We start from the raw sequence: 22,978 nt of genomic DNA, 5'->3' as shown, positions 1-22,978 counted from the left end.
ACTAGCTACTCCAACAATAGAGGAAAATTTTGACACTGAAAAACTAGAGCTAGTAGAGATACAAAACAATATAATAGAATCCATAGAAAGGGAAAAAGGTCAAGGCATAGATCTTGTTAATGTAAAGGAAGTAAATAAAGCTATAGAAAAACTTAAAGCAGGAAAAGCACCCGATGAAGATGGAATTTCGGCAGAACACTACAAACATGGGATGGAAGAGTTAACTCCCTTTATAGTACATTTGCTAAATTTAATCTTAACCTATTTGGATGTACCAATCTTCCTAAAGACAGGGATTCTAACACCAATCTTAAAGAAAGAAAAAGACAAAACATTACCATCTAGTTATAGAGGAATAACTGTAACTAAAACCTTTGCAAAAATATTACAAAGTATATTGAAGGATAGAGTTGACTCTGTATTTAACAACATACAAAACTCCCTGCAAAGAGGCTTTACAGAAGGAGTATCATCACTATGTGCAGCATTCCTCACATCAGAAGCAATCGAAGAAAGTAAGAAATTAAAGATACTGCTGATCTTAGTAACTCTTGACGCAGAAAAGGCATTTGACAAGCTAAACCATGAAATACTATTCAACAAACTGTACCATTATGGAATAAAAGGAAAACTATGGATATTACTGAGAAACTTGTATAAAGGAATGAGCATCAAGGTTAAATGGGAAGGGCAATGTACAGAAGATGTCATGGTTCTACAAGGAATTCAACAAGGTGCAAAACTATCTACGACGCTATATAAATGCTACAACAACGTCATACTTGATAGCATATTAAAAAGTGGACTTGGAGCATGTATTGGTGATATACAAGTCCCTGCGCCAACATGTGCCGATGACATTGCTGTCCTGGCAAATAGTACTGCAGATGCACAAGGAATATTAGACATCGTACAACACCATACGAGCAGAGATCTAGTCAAAATCAATCCAACTAAATCTGAAGCGGTTCTATACAATGCAAAAGGCTCAAACATATCAACGTTGAAATTTGAAGACAATGACATCAATATAACCAATGAAACCAAACATCTAGGTATCAAAAGAAACGAGCAAAACCGTGCAAATATCTCAGAAAGAATAAGAACCGGAAGGGCAACAATATACAGCCTTCTTGGAGCTGGGTTACATGTCAGAAGGGGATTCTCACCCATGGTTGCATACAAGCTATGGAGAACATATGCAGTACCAAGAAGCATATACGGACTTGAGGTGATGAACTTACTTGCAAAAGAAAAGGATATGCTAGAACTGGCAGAGAGAAAAATCCTCCGACAAATTCAAGGACTTCCAAATAATACAGTAAATATGGCTGTATATACCCTGGTAGGAGCAGAACCTATTGCCATCACATTAGACAAAAATGTACTTACCTTCTTCATGAATATTGTTCGAAATCCAGGAACCATAGAATGTGAAATTCTGCGCCGACAAATAGTATTCTCAGACCAAAGAGGAAAAGACTTTATCAACAGAGTAGAAAAAACTCTATCAAAATACAATTTGAAATCCAGTAGCTACTACATAGAAAATCCACTGAATAAAATGGAATGGAAAAGACTAGTAGGAATAAAGATCAAGGAATACTGGAAAAATGAATGTCATAATGAAAAAATGGAAAAAACATCACTTAAATACATAGAGATACAGAACAATCCATTAAATGAAGCTCACAATATATGGAAAAGTGTAAAAAACAATAGTAAAGATGTAAAGGCAGGAGAAATAAAAGCAAGAATAAGTACTCAAACGTACATATTCCAAGCCAAAAGAGCTAAGTTCGATCCAAAAGTTAACCCTTTGTGTACAATTTGCGAACAGGAAAATGAAGATCTAGAACATTTTATTCTACACTGCAAAGAACTAGAGCAAATAAGATCTAAATACTGCTCAAAAATCGAACAGACAATGGATGAAATTGATACGTCAACATACAAGAAGATCAAACAACAAGGGAATTTACTGCAGCTCATAATAGACTGTACTAGCAAGGACATAAACTGTTACCCAACTGTGTATGAAAACATTGAAACTCTGGCTAGAAATATGTGTTATGAGATGCACTTGCTGCGCACAAAAAGGATAAAAAACCTGATCACAAGTACAGTATAAGTAAACTTCTTAAAATTGTTACTTACAAATAGTATACCATCCAACTATTTTACGGCTTATAAGTTTTTAAAAATAAATCTTCCCTTTAAAATTGTAAGATATCAGGTATAATTTAAAAAGAGTAATGACAAGATCTCCATATAGAAATGAAACTGTAAAGAAAATTTCTGTATATATTATACCTTAAATTTATGTCCAAACCCCAACAACTTTACATAAGTCTTACAGGAAATTTTCATTATTATTCCTGATATATGTATAGCACCCTCAGCTATGATTACAAGTAATTTTAAACTTTTGACAATTTTAATTCTTGTAAATACATGTATATGCAGTTGTTTTTTAACATTTTCCTACACCCTAGCACATATAAATCATTATATATTTTTTAAAAACTTTATGATGACAATCCTATGAATTAATTATGATATCTATTATTTAGTGATCATTATAACCAAATTCAGTCATCTGTATATAATATAATAAATTGTTTCCCTATGTTTTAAGGTGTAAATAGTTGCTCAAACTATACCCTTTGGGTAGTGCTCCACATTTAATGGAGGAATATACAAGAAACTGAACTGAACTGAACCATACTTTGCCAAATTCTATAATTTCAAATATTTAAAAAAAAAAAAGTATTGATTGCCGACCCTTTTTTGAAGCTTGAGTTTGTGAAAAAATATCAGATGAAAGGATAGCTTGCAAAATATGTTTTCGAAAGCAAAAACAAAACAATACAGAATCACGGTTCTCATTTTCACAATAAAGTAGAAGATGCGGCCGTATAAGACCAATTAATAATTTCTATATGCAAAACAACAATGAGCAAAACCCTTACCTTATATTCAGCTATGAAAAGCCCCGAAATGACAAATGTAAAACAATTCAAACGAGAAAACTAACGGCCTGATTTATGTGCAAAATATGTAAATTCCTACATAACATGAATTTTCTTAATTATTTGCCTGGTAAAACAATCATGATTTATAAAAAAATTAATCAATGAAAACGTTTTCTTTTAAAAAAAATAATTTAGACCCCGACCAACTTTAAATTATTGAAAGTTGGCAACGGCAGCATAAGAGCACGTATTTATACTGCCTACATCTTTCACATAATCAAAGACAAATCAAGAAGCATTTAAATATTAATTGAGGGAGCGAAATTACCAAATTACAACAAACATATATAAACGTGTAATTGGGGAAAAGAGACAGAAACAAGAAACGAAATATTTACAATTTCACTAGCAAAGATAGGAAACGTCTTCTGGCAGAGAGAGCATTGCTCAATTTTAAGAAATAGAACAAACTGATTGTTGAAGGCCGTACAGTGACCTATAGTTGTTAATTTCTGTGTCATTTTAATCTCTTGTGGAGAGTTGTCTCATTGGCAATCATACCACATCTTCTTTTTATATATTTAAATCATTGTACAAGACATCAAATTGTCATTTTGTGCTATTGTTGCAGACAATTCTTCGCAAAAATTAAAAATTGTTCATGTATCTAAAATTTTGTTTTAACTCAATGGAATTTTGCATTTGCACCGGCTTGAAAAAAATAAAACCATATAAAGAAGCAACTTCGAACATCTCTTTACTTTAAGCGGCATTTTCACATGAGTAGAATATAAGGTCAACGTTTGAAACTTTCCGTGGAACAACGTCAGGAACGTCGTGTAACACTGAGTGGCACCAATACCGTGCGTAACGTCTCTATCATTTTCAATAATCGAGATATTTTTTCCGTCTACCTTTAACAGATTGTAGTACACTAAATGATTGCTCATATTCATACGAATCCAGTTGTAAAGTATTTAACTGCTCTTTTAAATGACGTTTATCACTGACAACAAAATCAAAAATAATACTTATCATTTATATCTTCGTCCGCAACTTGTTGGGTTGTTAAACTTTGAACAGTTTCGTCTCCAGTGACCCATCGTCTGGCAACCAAAGCAGATTTCTGTGGATTCAGGTCCAGTGTTGTTTTTCTAGTAGACACAAAAACTACGATCAGTAACAATAGTAACAGTTCAATTGGTATTCTCTACGGGTATTAGGAATAGTCTCTTCATTTTCAGTATTTCCCATACTTAGTTGAATGTATCAAATTGTAAGAATTCGAAAAAAGCATCTAGAGCACTTGACTACAATGACTCGAATGACTTAACTACTATCAAACCACCCGTGCATGAAATTCTTCCCGCATACTTTATATATCAAATCAAACAGACCTTTCTATAAATAGCATAAACAAATGTTCCTTACCAAACAAAACAAACTAGCATCGATATATGTAAAACTTTGATAAATATAATAATTGTTATATTATTAATTTCCGACCATACTGGTATCAAAATCGTGATTTTGTTGGAATTTTATAGATATCATATTGTCTCTAAGACAATAACACCATATTAGTTGTTATTTCATTTACTTTTTTTTTCATGTTATGTATATAAAGATTTGTTTTCTTCAAATAATCTATCATAGATATTTTTTATAAAACTTTTGACAATATCATGAAATTCATTACATGACGTCACAGAGTATATCGGTTTTTAGATATTCTAAAAATAACCGTGCAATATGCTTTTTGCTATCCGCCGTTTTTACTCTACCTTCGGAAATTAAGTTTAACATGTGACTATCCCTGAACGAATGAAATTAGTTAAAATATACGAATTAATAATATCAAGGAAGATCAAACAGTTTTAACTTCTACCAAATGGGAAGTACATGGTGGCGTTGCGTTTTTTATTGCCACTCACTGAAACTGAAAGGAACAATACTGGAAAAACTATATGAGGGGGAGGATAGGGGGGTACCCTTCTCCCTTCTCCCACCTGTCTTCTCCTTTCTCCTACCCCCGTTCTCCTTTCTCCCATTAGAATAAAACATCTCCATTTGAGATATTTTTTCTTGAAATATTAGAAAAAAATTTAAAAGGAGAGATATTTTATTTTTTCTCCTTTCTCCAACTTTTTCTCCTTTTTCCCAGCCTTCCCCTTTTTTCTCCTACCCCCTTTCTCCTTTCTCCCACCCCCTTTCTCCTTTCTCCTACCCCCTTTCTCCCTGTCTCCCTTACCCCTGTCCTCCCCCTCCTATATGATACGGGTTATTCTCGTATATCTTTTGATGGTATGATACAAAACCCCCAACGGGAGGGATTGTCCTTGATTTTCAATTGATGAAAAAAATATCTTTCACTCAGTTTAATTGAGGTCTGGAGCTGGCATGTCAGTAACTGATAGTAGTCCTTTGTTAATTTATGTATCATTGTCATTTTGCTTAGTTTATATTGTTACCTATTCTGACAAAGGACTCTGACTACTTTTAAATTGAGTTTTACTGTGCATATTGCTGTGTGTTTCTTTAATCTACATTGGCTAGAGGTATAGAGAGAAGGTTGAATTAATATCACAAAACATGCTTTACCCCGCCGCATTTTTGCTCCTGTTCCAAGTTCTGTAACCTTTGTTAGTCCTGTATGTATTTTTATTTTTACTTCATTTATATGTTTTGGAGTTCAGTATGAATTCCATTTTCCCTGTCATACTAGTACATATTATTTTAGGGCCAGCTTAGGCCAACCTCCGGGGGCGGGATGGTCTCGCTGCGTTGAAGTGCCGTTGGTGGCCTTCGGCTGTTATCTTCTCTTTTGTCGGGTTGTTGTCTCTTTGACATATTTCCCATTTCCATTCTCAATTGTATTAGACTAATCTATTTTCCGAATATTTTCCAAAACTCGTTAAACCTCCTCGTGTAGTTTGAAAAGTATATCAAACTACGATCAGAACTTTTGATTTGTTTTGAAACAACTTTGAAACCCAACAATGGAAAAACCGATATAATGATCGAATTAAAATGGTTTGACTGCTACAAATGTATTGCTCTAAATTGATCTTAAAAATTTACTCAAAACAGTCACATGTATAGATTTTAATTACTTTAAACATAATTTCTTAACACATTCTTAATAAGCGAATAAGAGGATCTTATATGATTATCATAAGCACTACTGCTTTGTGATACTAGCCCTGGTATACCTTAAAAAAACAAAACCCAAAGCATATGAAATATCTATCAATGACACAAAGTGAGGGCCCTCATGGGGTTTTTGATTATGTGATTACTTGGCCGTTTTTTTAATGATTATTTGATTATTAAGCCAAATATTTCATGATTATTTGATTACCTAGGACTGTATTTTTAGTTTATGATTATTTGATTACTAAAGATAAGCAAATATTTAATGATTATGTGATTATATTGGCAAAAAAATGGTGATTATGTGATTACTAGGACCCCCCATGAGGGGCCTCCAAAGTCAGTACATGCACAACAAAAACACACAAAAAGCACAGGAACAGCGCTTGTAATGCAGTTCTTCATCTCAAAGTCATAATGCGGCCTTCAAAATGGAACAAAAATTATCTTGTCTCTTGCAAGTTTAAGACGACCCTAGCACAAGCTTGAATGGAATTCTTTGCACAAATAATTTGGATAGACTTTGTAAGATGCAACACCACACAAATCGCACCGGATCAAAAAAATGCATTCTTACTAGAAAGAAGTACATATTAAACAAAATAGTTCCTACGCATATGTGTAAATATAAAACTATGTAGAATTTATTATAGTAATGTGAAGGTATCACTTTCAAGGTGAAGGACTGGCAGTCCTGTTAGAACACATATTGACTGATAGTTTTGAATAATGCAGAATGTACGCATGAATTCTAGAATTGAGGGCATGTATATTTTGTCCGTTTCTTATATATGAGGTACCTGCTTCCTGTAACCAGTACACTCTAATTTATAAATAACTGTAGTTTAGTTTTATTTTCAAGACGATAACTTTGTATAAATGTTGTCTGAAATTTTAGGTTGAAGTTTATTTTGTCAGGTATAACACGTGTTAAGTAGTACAAAATCATATTGTAATAGTATTTGAATTCATGAGTTTTTTAAATTCGATACTTAAATTCGGTTAAGACAAACTAAATTTAGAATGCGAAACGAAAATTGGACGAACGGAAATCCAGACGGACGGAAGGACGATCGGACGGTCAAGGGTTACACCTAATGGCCTCCTACCAGTTATTAGTCCTTCCTCGATAAATTTGCATGCGAGATTGGGCCCCTGCGCCTAAGGCGGGGACATAAAAATAGTCAAGCGGTCAGGAACGGACTAAATCGGCTAAGAATAAGAGAAATATAAATAAATACTACGTATGACTGAAAATGTATTTCAATTTGATAAATACGGGCATATACGGTATATGGCAGTCATTAATAATCAACAATATAGTTTGAACGGGGTGCTTAAAAGATTCTTATCACAATCAGCTTCGGTGCAACTAAATAAGTTGTAATATGTTTGTTCTCAAAAATTGATATAGTATGACGGCATCATATGGATCATTCAGTTTTTCTAAAGAACTTTCCTCCATTAGTACATTGCATAATTTGAAGACTTCGCGGTTGCAAGGTTCGACAGGCACATTAATTTCTTCTTCACAAACTGACACATCTACTGGGTCTGCATCACACAATTTGTCTTCGTATCCATACAAATGAGGAAGTGAATACAAAACAGCAGGTTTTCCGCTAGGAAGTGGTGCGTTTGATGATTTTCTTATCCTATGCTTGTTCCAAACAGATACAACACTGTCAAGATCAGCCTGGAAATATAAATGTGGTTTTTTTTCATAATAAATGGTCGTTTTATCTACTTTTATATTTAAACGTCCGTGGCTTGTACTTGTTTTACATTTGTCGTTAAGGGTTCTTTCTAACTGACTTTAAATTTTTGATATGGGAGTTTAATTAAAGATTAAAATAATTTAAGAAATATTGTGTGGAATAAAGCAGGCCGCATATGGTAACGGTTTTGCTCATTATTGAAGGTTGTACGGTTACCTTTAGATGCTAATACCAACGTTGTTTTACAGCTGAGTTGTCTCATAGGCAATCATTCCGCAACTCCTAATACTAAATAATTCAAGAAATCTTATGTGGAATCAAATCGGCCGCAGGAAAAAAAACAGTAAACGAGGCCTGGCAAGACGATACAAACCGCCGGCATTTTTAATATTGGCAAGTAGGTGTTCTTCTGGTAACAGAAGTAACAAAAGTTCCTCTAAGCAAAATTAGAGTGAACGAGGAGCACGACCCCACACTGACGCTAGGCCAATACTTGAATAACGCTTCCTCGGTACTCGGAGGATAAAATTCAAAACTGGTAACAGTGATGAACCGGCCGCTCTGGTAAACAAGAGAAAGCCGTTTATAAAAAAACACAACTTCCCTGTGGTACCACAGTAGAATATTTTAGCATATGGTCTAACGTAGAATTATAGGGTCATGACCCCCCTGTCATCTTGCCAGATCCCGCCAAAATGAGAAGGTCTATACACTCTCATCCCCAACGAAACGAGTTTACTACACCGTACTGAAATATAGTTTATAGTCTCGTCAATTAGGAAATACTCGACGGTCCGAACTTGCAAACAACTCTAAAGCTCCCTGAACATTATTTAAGAAAACATCATTACGGTCAACTGACAAGTGCACTCCGTCAAGCCTGAAATAAACCTCTATCTTGAGTTTTTATATTTGTATGGCAAATTACAAGGCCATGATTTAATTCTTCTTAAATATATTGAACAATTGCCTTCACTCGTTTACGAGTCGAATTGATAGCCACCTGATTGTCTGACAAGTGTCAGTATCTACGAGGCAAAATTTCACTCCACACCAAGGAGAGATTTTGCAATAACACATGTGATTGCACAATGTCCAACTTTATTTGCTCAATAAGCTTTTTTCTTTTGATTAAACCCAAAACTTAGAACCCAAATGGATGATCAAAATTTGTGGAGGTGGATAACATCTCCACTTCTGATCGCCCAATATACAAAAGATGATCCCATGACCAAAACTTGACGGGATTTTACAATGACAAAATTCTTAATGTTCTGTTAAAACCTTTACAAAACATATTAAAATACACTTCGAAGATCTTCGTATCTATAAATCTATCAAATCCAAATGTAACTAGTGTATGCATCAACCTAAACCAAACTTCCCGTCCCCACTTCTTAATTTCTGAATCCGAAGCCCCCATTCTGCTATACTGGGATGCTCCGCCTATTCTAAACAATTTTGAATGAATGCGGTCTTTAACGCCACAAAATAAAGAGGGTTTCTTAAGTATAGAAATAATCTGAAAACGAGTCAATGGAGACCAATTAAAATGTTAAAACAAGGGTTTGTCAGAAACAGGGTATATTATTCCCCAAAAGGCACGCAACAGCTCACAGGACAAAGATTTGCTTCCCTTTGAGGAATAACCAAAGTCGTTGAAGTACCTCTCTGATCAGCTTTCGAACTGCAAATCTTCAAATGCAATTCATATTTATTATTTGAAAATTTCAATGACAGATTATTAAAGAAAATTGGTGGGCTCCGATATATGTACTCGTATCGGCCGTGATCTCACCTATTCTAAATAAAGCAAAAAATGCAAGACTAAATGCAGAAGCGAACAGACAAGATTCATGATAGGAGCAAACGAATGGTAGTGATCGTATAATTTTGTGCAAAATTTCTAAAGTAACAGGAGCGCGAATACCTGATAATTTGGGACTCTTCCTTCGAACTCCCTCTGACATTTAGAAACTATGAAAGTACATGTAATGTCAGTTATTATTAATACCTAAAAAATTTATGATTTATGGCTAATCCCGGATAAGTATCATGTATGTATTGATTGTAGATGATGTTAATCCAGAATACGATAAGTAAGCTATAAAACATGTGAACACAACAATTTGTATAGGCCATGATATATTTAAGTCATATTCCTTGCTGATTGGTAATTCGAGGAGGGATGAGAATTATTGCTCATGACTACAGACGATTACTGATTGACATTCCCCGTCACCACGCACAAAACCCACAATTCCTGATCAATGACTCCCCAGGAAGATGATGGAAAGCGCTCTTTTTTTGGTCGGTACTGATCATCGTACACGGCCCAACCATGATTGGTACCAATAGACGACGCTAATCGAATGCTTTGCATATATATATTTCCAATACTCTTGGGCTTTCATAGGCCATTTTTCTAATAGAATTGCCATATAAATCATAAAGACCGAAGATGCGCTTACAGGGTTTTTTTTCACCTCAGAGAACACATAATTACCGCAAGAGACATGAAAACACTCGATAATCAATTTATTTCAAGGTGTAACGTATACCACGCGTATTATAAGCGAATAAGGAACGAATAAGTAGCAGGGTATCAGTGTAGCGCTGAAACGGGTACATATGCGCTAATAGGTTTTTTTCACCTCAGAGAACACATAATTACCGCAAGAGACATGAAAACACTCGATAATCAATTTATTTTAAGGTGCAACGTATACCACGCGTATTATAAGCGAATAAGGAACGAATAAGTAACAGGGTATCAGTGTAGCGCTGAAACGGGTACATATGCGCTAATAGGTTTTTTTCACCTCAGAGAACACATTATTACCGCCAGAGACATGAAAAAAAATGATAATCGATTTATTTCAAGGTGCAACGTTTGACACGCGTATAAAAAATGAATAAGGAACGAATAAGTAACAGGGTATCAGCGTAGCGGTGAAACGGGTACAAATGCGCTAATAGTTTTTTTTCACCTCATAGAACACATACTTACCGCGAGAGACATGAAAACACTCGATAATCGATTTATTTCAAGTTGCAACGTATACCACGCGAATTATAAGGGAATAAGGAACGAATAAGTAACAGGGTATTAGTCGAGCGCTGAAACGGGTACATATGTTCTATTAGGGTTATTTCACCTCTAAGAACCGACAGTTACCACCAGAGACACAAAAATATTCCTTTTTTAAAGTGCAACACATAACACACGTTTTATAAGCGAATAAGGAACGAATAAGTAACAGGGTATCAGTGTAGCGCTGAAATGGGTACATATGCGCTAATAGGGTTTTTTCAACTCAGAGAACATATAATTACCGCCAGAGACATGAAAACAATTGATTATCGATTTATTTCAAGGTGCAACATATACCACGCGTATTATAAGCGAATAAGGAACGAATAAGTAACAGGGTATCAGTCGAGCGCTGAAACGGGTACATATGTTCTATTAGGGTTATTTCACCTCTAAGAACCGACAGTTACCACCAGAGACACAAAAATATTTCTTTTTTAAAGTGCAACACATAACACACGTTTTATAAGCGAATAAGGAACGAATAAGTAACAGGGTATCAGTGTAGCGCTGAAACGGGTACATATGCGCTAATAGGGTTTTTTCAACTCAGAGAACATATGATTACCGCCAGAGACATGAAAACAAGTGATTATCGATTTATTTCAAGGTGCAACATATACCACGCGTACTATAAGCGAATAAGGAACGAATAAGTAACAGGGTATCAGTCGAGCGCTGAAACGGGTACATGTGTTCTATTAGGGTTATTTCACCTCTAAGAACCGACAGTTACCGCCAGAGACACAAAAATATTTATTTTTTAAAGTGCAACGCATAACACACGTTTTATAAGCGAATAAGGAACGAATAAGTAACAGGGTATCAGTGTAGCGCTGAAATGGGTACATATGCGCTAATAGGGTTTTTCAACTCAGAGAACATATGATTACCGCCAGAGACATGAAAACAATTGATTATCGATTTATTTCAAGGTGCAACATATACCACGCGTACTATAGGCGAATAAGGAACGAATAAGTAACAGGGTTTCAGTCGAGCGCTGAAACGGGTACATGTGTTCTATTAGGGTTATTTCACCTCTAAGAACCGACAGTTACCGCCAGAGACACAAAAATATTAATTTTTTAAAGTGCAACGCATAACACACGTTTTATAAGCGAATAAGGAACGAATAAGTAACAGTGTATCAGTGTAGCGCTGAAATGGGTACATATGCGCTAATAGGGTTTTTCAACTCAGAGAACATATAATTACCGCCAGAGACATGAAAACAATTGATTATCGATTTGTTTCAAGGTGCAACATATACCACGCGTATTATAAGCGAATAAGGAACGAATAAGTAACAGGGTATCAGTCGAGCGCTGAAACGGGTACATATATTCTATTAGGGTTATTTCACCTCTAAGAACCGACAGTTACCACCAGAGACACAAAAATATTTCTTTTTTAAAGTGCAACACATAACACACGTTTTATTAGCGAATAAGGAACGAATAAGTAACAGGGTATCAATGTAGCGCTGAAACGGGTACATATGCGCTAATAGGGTTTTTTTCAACTCAGAGAACACATAATTACCGCCAGAGACATGAAAACAATTGATTATCGATTTATTTCAAGGCGCAACGAACACCACGCGTATTAAAAGCGAAAAAGGAACGAATAAGTAACAGGGTATCAGTGTAGCGGTGAAACGGGTACATATTTGCTGATAGGATATTTTCACCTCAGAGAACACATAATTACCACCAGAGATATGAAAACAATCGATAATCGATTTTTTTCAAGGTGCAACGTATACCACGCGTATTAAAAGTGAATAAGGAACGAATAAGTAACAGGGTATCAGTCGAGCGCTGAAACGGGTACATATGTTCTATTAGGGTTATTTATCCTCTAAGAACCGGCAGTAACCACCAAAATATTTCTTTTTAAAAATGGAACGTATAACACACGTTTTATAAGCGAATAAGGAACGAATAAGTAACAGGATAATAGTGTAGCGTTGAAACGGGTACATATGCGCTAATAGGTTTTTTTCCCCTCTTAGAACACATAGGTACCACCAGAGACAAGAAAACAATTGAAAATCATTTTCTAAAAGGTGCAACGTATAACAAACGAGTAAGTTACAGGGTAACAGTCGAAACGGGTACATACGCGCTTATAGGGTTAAATCACCTCTTAGAACCCAAATTTACCACCATTGACAAGACAACAATTGAAAATCATTTTTTTTTAATGTGCAAAGTATTACACACGTATTATACGCGAATCAGGAACGAATAAGTAAGGCAGCAACCATTTGATTTTCTGGGGGGGGGCTATGGTTTTTTTTGGAAAAAAAAGTTTGTTTCCAGTTTTTGGAGAAAAAAATAATTTGTTTTTGATTCTGAGAAAAAAAAATTGTTTGTTTCACCCCCAGCTGCCACTATATGTAATGCTAAAATTGAAAGAAAAAAATTGTTTTCGATTTGTCGTGAAAAAAATAGATTGTTTTTCGCCGCAGGCGAAAAAAAAAGTTTGTACAGAAAAAAAAACCATAGCCCCCCCAGAAAATCAAATGGTTGCTGCCTAACAGGGTATCAGTCGAGCGCTGAAACTGCTACATACGGGCAGATAGGGTTATATCACCTCTTAGAAACGCACTACTGAGAAACAGGAAAACAATTTAAAATCTTTTTTTAAAAGATGCAACGTATACCACGCGTATTAAAAACGATTAAACAACGAATAAGTAACAGGTTATAAACCGAGCGCAAGAACGGGTACATACGCGCTAATAGGGTGATTTCATCTCTAAGAACACATAGTTACCGCCAGGGACAAGAACACAATTGAAAATCATTTTCTAAAAGGTGCAACGTATAATACGCGTGTTATAAACAAGGTATTAGTCAAGCTCCGAAACGATGTACACCCCGCTAGCATGTTTTATAGCTGACCATGCGGTATGGGCTTTGCTTATTGTTGAAGGCCGTATCGTGACCTGTAGTTGTTAATTTCTGTGTCATTTTGGTCTATTGTGGGGAGTTATCTCATTGGCGATCATACCACATCTTCATTTTTATACAAGCGCTAAAAGGTGAGTTCACCTCTTCGAACCAAGAACCAGATCTTCAAACAAACGAAATATAAAACATTTAAAAGGTAGAACGCAAACAAATCAAATAAGAAACAAATAAGTATCGAACATAAAGCAACAGGATCGGTTGAGCACAAACACTTATAAATAGGTCATAAAAAGTTCATTTTACCTCAACAAATTTAGAACTATAACTAGTAACGAATAGGTAACGAATAGGTAATAAGGAATAAGTAACGAATAGGTAACAAATAGGGAATAAGGAATAAGTAACGAATAAGGAATAGGGAATAAGTAACGAATAAGTAACGAATATGTAGGGAATAGGGAATAATTAAGTAACGAATAAGGAATAGGGAATAAGTAACGAATAAGGAATAAGGAATAAGTAACCAACTTGACGTCCATGGTTTATGCTTATCCCCCTTTTTATATGCTGGTGCGACTCTAGCGTGTTTCCAGTCGTTAGGAATGCCTCATGATACGAACTTTCCGTCGGTCACATGTCCAATGCCCTTGACCTCATTTTCATGGTTCAGCGACTACTTGAAAAAAAAGTTCAGATTTTTTGTAATGTTAAATTCTCTCTTCTTTCAAGTAATAGGATAATTATATTTGGTATGTGCGTACCTTGCTATGTCCTCATGCCCGTCAGACAGTTTTCATGGCACCTCGACCTCATTTCATGGATCAGTGAACAAAGTTAGGTTTTGGTGATCAAGTCCATATCTCAGATACTATAAGCAGTAGGTCTAGTATATTCGGTGTATGGAAGGACTGATAGGTGTACATATCCAACTGGCAGGTGTCATCTGACCTTGGCCTCATTTTCATGGTTCAGTGGTTATAGCAAGGATTTACTATACAAATCCTTGGTTATAGTTAAGTTTTTGTGTTTTGGTCTGTTTTTCTTATACTATATGCAATAGGTCTACTATATTTGGTGTATGCAATGATTGTAAGGTGTAGAGTGGGGTGCTCATTTTCGCCACATCTTTCCATGTTTTCTACAGTTTATGTTCAGGTCTAAATGTTTTTGAAGTATACTGATATTTCTATATGAAGATAACTTCAAATGCAAAATATACTTAAGCTTGAAAACCGGTTTGTTTTAAGAAAATCATCTGAAAAGTTAGATTAAAGGGTGTTTGAAATTTCCCGATGTTTTGTCAATGGCGGACATATATTCGCCGTTGTTACACATCTATTTAAAACCAAATAACCGCAGCTTTGACAATTTTTATCAAATCAATTGCATTAAAGATGAATAGCAGACATGTCAAAGGTATAAAGAATTCAAAATTAGGGCATTCAGTCAAAAATTTACTTAGAAATACTTCTTTGAAAACGTGTCTAGCTGACAGGTATCATCTGACCTTGACCTCATTTTCATGGTTCAGTGGTCAAAGTTAAGTTTTTGAGTTTTGGTCCTTTTTCTTAAACTATATATGCAATAGTTCAACTATATTTGGTGTATGGAAATATTTTATAATCTATATGTCAGTCGCGCATATTTTATTTGACCTTGACCTCATTTTGACGGTTCATTGCAAAGTGCGTAAAGTATTTGTGTTTTGGTCTGATTTTGTAAATTATAAGCAATAGATCAACTTTATTTGTTGTATGGAAGAATTGTTAGCTGTACATGTCTGCCTAGCATGGTTCATCTGACCTTGACCTCATTTTCATGGTTCATTGATCAATATTTTTTTTTCTTGGTTAATGTTGAGTTTATGTGACAGTTATAATAAAGCTTTATATTTAGGACTATCAACATGATATCAATGATAAGCAAAGAAGGCGAGACATTTCAGCGTGTGCACTCTTGTTATTAGTTGTTATTGGCTTTGAACCAGCTGTCCATAACTGTAAATAGTCTCAGATCTGTACTTTGTGTTTTTGTTGTTGTGAGGGATGTGTCACGTAAGTGTTAAATATTTGTGTGATTCGCATCGATCTGATGAGTTTAATAAGACCTTTTAGAATAATTTTTAACCCCGCCACATTTTTAATGTGCCTGTCCAAAGTCAGTAGCTGGTATTTTAGTGGTTAATTGTCGTTGGTTCGTGTTTGATATTTGATTTACGTATATAGATTTGTGGTAATTCATCAGCTTGCCCCTCTCGAACCATCATGAAAGAGGCCTAATTTTCTAGATTTTAAAATAAGCTCAGGATATAAAATCAGTACTTATTCAAATATATTGAGTGTCATCTCTCAGACTATATGTCTGATCAATCGTTATTGGGAGTGCTGTGTATTTCTTTGTGTTTCATGGATTCATATGAATTCCAAAACATGATATTCATAAAATCACACAGGTGGATGTCTTGGTAGAAGTTGGAATTACTCATCTTTTCGGGGCACATATTTCATCTACTTGTTATCTTATTTTTTGGCTGTCGGATTAAATGGGCTGTCGGAATATTGGGCTGTCGGAATAATGGTTGTCGGACTAATGGGATATCACCCCCCCCCCCCACTCAGCCCCTTGTTACAGACTTATTTTCTGTATATTTGTATGACACTGATTTTATTGCACAACATATGTTCCATGTACTAGTATTAATTTTCACAAATTTGCTCAGGATGAAAAGGTCAAAAGTCAAATGTATGAAATATCTGGGAGAATCATAACCACCAAAACCTTACAGAACCAACAAACAACTAATATAGGTTTATACAAAAACCCAAAATAAAATTCAGTCCAGACAAAAAAACACTTGATAATATTATAACAGATGACAAAAACACAAAAACACAAAATCATAAAAGATTTTATGGTTGACTTTCTGAAACAATTTGATTTAAAATTCCTTGAATTTTCCACACAGCATGCGCAAACAGAGGAAAAGGGTCTGTCAAATGAAGCAATGTCTCGTCAAGTCTTTCATTTATCTTGTCCACGAAATCTGATGACATCATTAAACTATGTTCTCTATGCTTGTGAAAAATATTTTCCAGAATTTTGAAGACGTTGTATAAATTCCAGTATTTCAAAAGATCAATATCTTCCTTCTTTTGTTGTACATTTCGTAGGTGATTTGAAAATTCTTCAATTACTGTTAGTGTCATTTTTACTATTCTTTCAAATAATTTGACATGACAAAAGGACGTAACAAGTGTCACTAGACATTCTGCTTCCTCCTGAAAAAATACAAATAATTAGACCTTTTTATGATACATTATCATGTTAAATTATATTTATCATTGTTACAAACAATGACCATAACATAAATACCATAGTAGCAACTTCATTAGCTTGTAATTCAGTGGTTGTTGTTTTTTGTTGTGTAACATGCTTTTATTTCATTTTATTTTACATTAAGGATGTTCTTAGGTGAGGTTAGGTGAAAATTAATAAATTAAGGAGTTAAAATTGATACTATAAGCTGGTAGAGGTTCAATTAAGGATAAAAATAAGCTAAAAATATTGATAGGTCATGGACCTCCTTTTTCGAGATATTTGAGATTCAAAATATGGCGGGAAAAGGCTGACTCGGACTTTTACCTTATATTTGCATTGACATTATTAGGTCTCAAAACAAAAGAAAGAAAATTAAGAATCTTCTAAAATTTTGGTAAATGACTTTTCATGAGCTATTATTAAAGTCTTGTATGAAAAAATAAATGGGTGTTATGGGGCAAAATATTTTACATTGTATTGTATGGAAAAACACCAAGGAGTCTGAATATTTGACACAAATTCCCAAACTTCACCTAAGTACATCCTTAATTAGACTGTTAGTTTTCTTGTTTAAATTGTTTTATTCTATCATTTTGTGCCTTTTATAGCAGACTATGTTGTGTGGGCCCTTGTACATTGTTGAAGGCCATATAGTGACCTATAGATGTTAATTTCTGTATCATTTGGTCACTTTTTGTGGAGAGTTGTCTCATTTGCAATCATACCACATCTTTTTTTTTATATTGCATGCTTTTTGTGTGTAAAATGAAATCATGCTTTTTAAACTGTTTACATGTAATTTTCCTTTCACTTGTTGTAATCATGCGTTCAACATCTTCATACAAAATAGATTTTTACGGAAAATGTTTTAGTAACTACTGAGCAGCTATGAATATTTCAATATTTTTAAAGCATTTAAACTGTTCGTAAATTATATATTACCTACCATACTTTCAAGTTCTTTAAACAGCAACATATTCAGTATACACATCACAATATCTATAATACAGTCAACAACTTGTACCAAGTCAACAATCTTTTCTGAGTCCAACACTCCCATAATAACCTGCACATTTTTCTGGATTGACGATAGAGGAATATTAGCCTCATTTTCAATACAGTATTTAACCATGGTCAAACTGTTCTTGAGTGTTGTATAAGTAACTGAGGTTAATTGAGGTGTTCTGGTGATCGATTGTAGGTTCAAAATGCTCTGTAAAAAGGCAGTGTTTTGAATTAGTTTGCTGTTGTCTGTTGTGGATTGTACTGTACATGTTGTCGTCCCAGATGACGGCGGTGTCAGGCATTGTGGTTCTTCTGCTTGTACTGAAACAAATTATAAGATAAAAATATATAAATCTATAAATGAGGGGATAAAAAACTATCTTTGAATGTGATACTAAGTAAAAAGAATAAAAATGACATAGAACAATTTTTTTTTTAACATGTACTAAAATTTTCATTAGATCAAATTTAGATATATCGGTAATTAAATTTTTTAAAGCTTAAACAAACAAACACATATTTGTGAGCACACACCCCACAAAACAAAAGCTCTTTTTCTGGGTTTTTTTTCATACCTAAGTCTTTGAGGATGAGTTATACAGACCTATAATTTGTAATTTTGGGTGTTTTTATTTGTAAAACATTCTAGTTTAAATCCATTGATTCCAAACCAACTGAGCAATATTTAATTTCAAACTTTAATTTCTTAAGTTGCATTTTAAGATTTTTTTATTGCTAAGTATGAAAATTATTGATTACAAAAAATATGTCATTGATTTCATGAAATTGATTTTTGACTTATGTTTGTATACTTTAAACTGCTAAAATTTCATAACATCCAGTTTTATCATCACATCCATGTGACAATTACTCCACATGGATTTTGATAAATTGGAAATCAATTATATTAAACCATTTTGAAACTAGGCCTCATGAATAAGATAAACAAAAGATATAGAAATTACAGCTATTATGTCACCGATATGTATGATGTATCTATATACATGCATATCAAAAGCTATTACAACTTTACCTGTTAATTGAAACTAGTGCTTGTGATGAGATAAGTTAAAGCTTATGTGAAAAAAAACCATCACCTGAAATATGCAAAATATTTGGTGTTCAGGAAGTTTTTGAGTATCAATTGTTCCCTACAGAGCTCCTCTTAATGATCAACATGATATAAACTCAAAATGTCATTCATAATACACTTTACAAATAAATTAGCCAAATTTATATATGTAAATTTTTAAATTGACAAATACCTGTGTTTCTCAAAGGTAAAAATGCATTTTGTCCAAGTGTAGACTGTAGAACTAATTGCTGTCGCAGCTGAAGGATTTCATTTTCTGCTGATTTCAGTTTATCCTGGCATTCTTGCTGTTTCTGTAAATAGTTCTGACAAAGTTGTTCTGTGTATTCTTTAGCAGTCAAGCCTTCTGGTTTACTTCTTATACAGGCCATTGCTATTGCCATTTTCATGGTTTTTATATAGGTTTCATCTAATAAATTAAAAGAAATCTTCTTTTGATTATGAACCAAATACTTTATCGGTATGTCATCTTTATGAACATTATAATTTATTAAAAACACTTGTTTGGAGAGTGTCAAGTTATCTGCATGCAATATTTAATTTCATCCTATTATAGTACCAGCCTTCAACACTCGAGCTTCAACCTTAACTTTTGAGTCCACAATTTGATTCTGTTGCCAGTGTTGGTTTGTAGAGAAGAAATATATAATATTCAATCCTGAAATCAATTTTACAAGCCAATGATGTAGCCTTGTAGTTAAGCGTGAAGATTTTAAAACTGAAAGTTGCACATATACCATGTATACCTTAAATAGAAAATGACTGTCTTTCAAATAGAACTGCTTGCACTCTTTATTATGACTTGAAGTCGACTTCAATGAACCTTATTCACTGGCGGATATAGAAATTTTCATAAGTGAGGGCCCACTGACTGCGCTAAGAGGGGGCCCGCTCCAGTCACGCTTCAGTGATTCCCTATATAAGCAACCAATTTTTTTTCCCAAAAAGGGGGGGGGCCCGGGCCCCCTGGCCCCCCTCTAAATCCGCCTCTGTTATTTTCTTATTATAGTCGAGTTAAATTTTTAGAATAAGATAAGTTTCCAAATGGAAAAATTTACAAAACCATGCAAGTATTTTCGGCTTGTCACGTTAGTGAATTATCACAGATGTGCATGTTAATATAATATTCCTATTCATATGAATTGTTTGTGAATGCATAAGATCATAAAATGAAATTTACCAGTTTCAGTTGTTGCCATTTTCATTTATAAAGTTGAAAGGCGGGATGGATTTGAAAAAGTTATCCGGAAATTTCGAGTTATCTCCCATTTCGTAACAGGTGTGCTGTACAAGTGTAAGTCCATCACCGATTTTCAAAAGTTAGAGAATAGAAGACACACGTTGGCGTGTTTCTCAATCCCACCAGTTTGGACTGTGCAAGGCAATCATTTTTTTTATAAATAATAAATAAATATAAGCTATACATAAGCTAAGCTGCTTTATTTAGAGTCAAACTGCATAGTATACAAACAAGGAAACATAAGCTCTAAATGAGCTTTTAAACGACATAATACTTATCTTTGATTAATATTGTCTTTGAACAAAATATTGACTATAACTTAATAGCTTTACACCCTGAAACATCATGTATAATCTGGGCCTTTTACACATAATAGACCCCCTTATATATTATACGTCTAGTTCTAGATATAATACATTTTTATTGTTAATGGTTAATCATACATGTTGTAAATAAAAAATACCCTGAAAAACAACTCCACCGTCAGCACTAGAGATATATTTCAACTAACAAACACAAAACCCCAAACAAATCGCGGCAAGTTAAACAAATGGGCGGATTTATAAACTGGTTTGTTTTGTTTTTGTTATTTGTTTGGTCAGTTCTTTTGGGTTTTTTTGGGGGGAAGGAGGGGGTCTCCTCCTTCCCATTTTATCTCAGTCAATGGATTTACAGGCTGGCCTGACATATATAGATAACAAAAAGAAGATGTGGTATGATAGTCAATGAGACGGCAACTCTCCACAAGAGACCAATTCAAATGACACAGAAATTAACCTCTTTATGTCACCGTACGGCCTTCAACAGTGAGCAAAGCCCAACCCGCATAGTCAGCTATAAAAGGCCTCGAAATGACAAATGTATCAAAACAATTCGAATAAGAAAATTAAGGGCCTTATTTATGCACAAAAAATGAATAAAAAACAAACGACATCCACTGAATTACAGGCTTCTTGTCTTGGGACATGCACATATATACAGAATGGCGGGGTTAAAAATATATGTTAGCGGGATCCCAATCCTTCCCCTAACCTGGAACAGTGGTGTAACAGTACAACATATGAACGAATTATAAAAATCAGTTGAAAAAGGCTGAACTCATCAGAAGGATTCAAATAGAAATACATCTTACAAAAACACAGAGTGGGCGCATGTTTTTGACTCGGGGGGGCCACTTGCTATATAATAAGTGGTAGGGATGAGCCGCTGGAATAGGTCACTTTTTCATGCTCTATGATATATGAAAAGGGTGAGAAATTCAGATTAAATATATCAATAGGTTGGTATTATCACTTGCTTGATTATATCATAAGTATCTGAAACTAATCAGATGTCCGTATTTATTCTTGATGCGGTTAAACCACAGTCGTAAATGCTTCAGTTATTTGTCAAACCAATTATACTCTATTTATTCTGATGTGGTATTTCCACTGATGCCAGTGATAGATGCAATAAATCCAACTATTTTGACATTTGCACCTAATTAACATTCAAGGGTTTGTATACATAAAACATGATAACAATTATTTAAAGAAATTCCATTGTGACAGCGTCCTTTAAGAGGGAACGGCAATGACACTTTTTATCAGTTTTTAATTAATATTTAAACATGTTAAAATCAGTGAAGGTGTTACACTCTGGGGTGATATTACATTTATCTGACCACAGATGTAATACCATCTATGATCTGACCAAACGTCTTTTATATGTATTGTATTTTGGAATTGAAATATCTTCATAATGAAAGATGTAAAATGGGCAATAAGAAAAAAGTGTTTAAGATGTGACGAATTTATTGGAAAAGAAGGTGATATTATTGCGACTATTTTGCTTCTTAACAAGATGATGAGCGGGGAAAATATTGAAATATATCTATGGGTCTGTTTTTTGTTGATTAATATATGACAAGGTATATATTTTTGATTAACAAAATATATGAAAAGGGTGGGGTACTTGATGTCTCAGCTGCTCACCCCTACCAAAAAAAGTTTGAAGTGGCCCCCCCCCCCCGAGGTTTTTGAACAAGCCTTGTTCAAGACCAGAGACATATATGATATATTATAACCGTCAGTAGATATAAGAAGATGTGGTATGAGTTCTAATGAGACAACTCTCGTAAAAGACTCCATCCAAGTAACAATTTATAAAAGTAAATCATTATATGATAAGGTACGGCCTTCAACACCGAGCTTTAGCTTACACCGAACAGCAAACTTTAAAGCCCCCCCCCCCCTAAATTACTACTGTAAAACCATTCCAAGCCTGTAATATGACCTTTGTTGTCTTTGGTTAATTATTTGTTGCTAAATAAGAAATCAGCAGTTGTATGGCACATCATCTACTAGTTTTCTTCATCATAGATTCGATACGGCAAAATTGCAAAATTTACGGTACACGATATTGCAATTCCTCCGAACATAAAATTTAATTTTTCTAAATTTCTAGAACAACGATTGGACAG

General features: G+C 34.3%; 1 protein-coding gene across 1 annotated transcript; it reads right to left on the bottom strand.

Moving 5' to 3' along the window:
• Window positions 1-16,753: 16,753 nt before the first annotated feature.
• On the bottom strand, window positions 16,754-20,561 carry LOC143049062 (meiosis-specific protein MEI4-like). Its single transcript, XM_076222851.1, has 4 exons — window positions 20,458-20,561; window positions 19,450-19,686; window positions 18,126-18,505; window positions 16,754-17,139 (listed from the first exon to the last, which is right to left on the bottom strand). Exons 1-4 carry the CDS (start codon window positions 20,480-20,482, stop codon window positions 16,771-16,773), a joined length of 1,011 nt encoding a protein of 336 aa, XP_076078966.1. The 5' UTR covers window positions 20,483-20,561; the 3' UTR covers window positions 16,754-16,770.
• Between the last annotated feature and the right edge of the window lie 2,417 nt (window positions 20,562-22,978).

Source organism: Mytilus galloprovincialis, chromosome 10, assembly GCF_965363235.1.
Source record: "Mytilus galloprovincialis chromosome 10, xbMytGall1.hap1.1, whole genome shotgun sequence".
Taxonomy (NCBI): Eukaryota; Metazoa; Mollusca; class Bivalvia; order Mytilida; family Mytilidae; genus Mytilus; species Mytilus galloprovincialis.
This window is presented reverse-complemented; position numbering and strand designations above follow the sequence as displayed.

Bases quoted from the DNA above. Each gene is read 5' to 3' on its own strand.
- LOC143049062 (XM_076222851.1), bottom strand. From the start codon at position 20,482: ATGAAAATGGCAACAACTGAAACTG. The intron at 18,506-19,449 runs GTATTTGTCAAT...AATTTGTTTCAG, and splicing joins TTTACCTTTGAGAAACACAG to TACAAGCAGAAGAACCACAA. The intron at 17,140-18,125 runs GTAGGTAATATA...GTATTTTTTCAG, and splicing joins TTAAAGAACTTGAAAGTATG to GAGGAAGCAGAATGTCTAGT.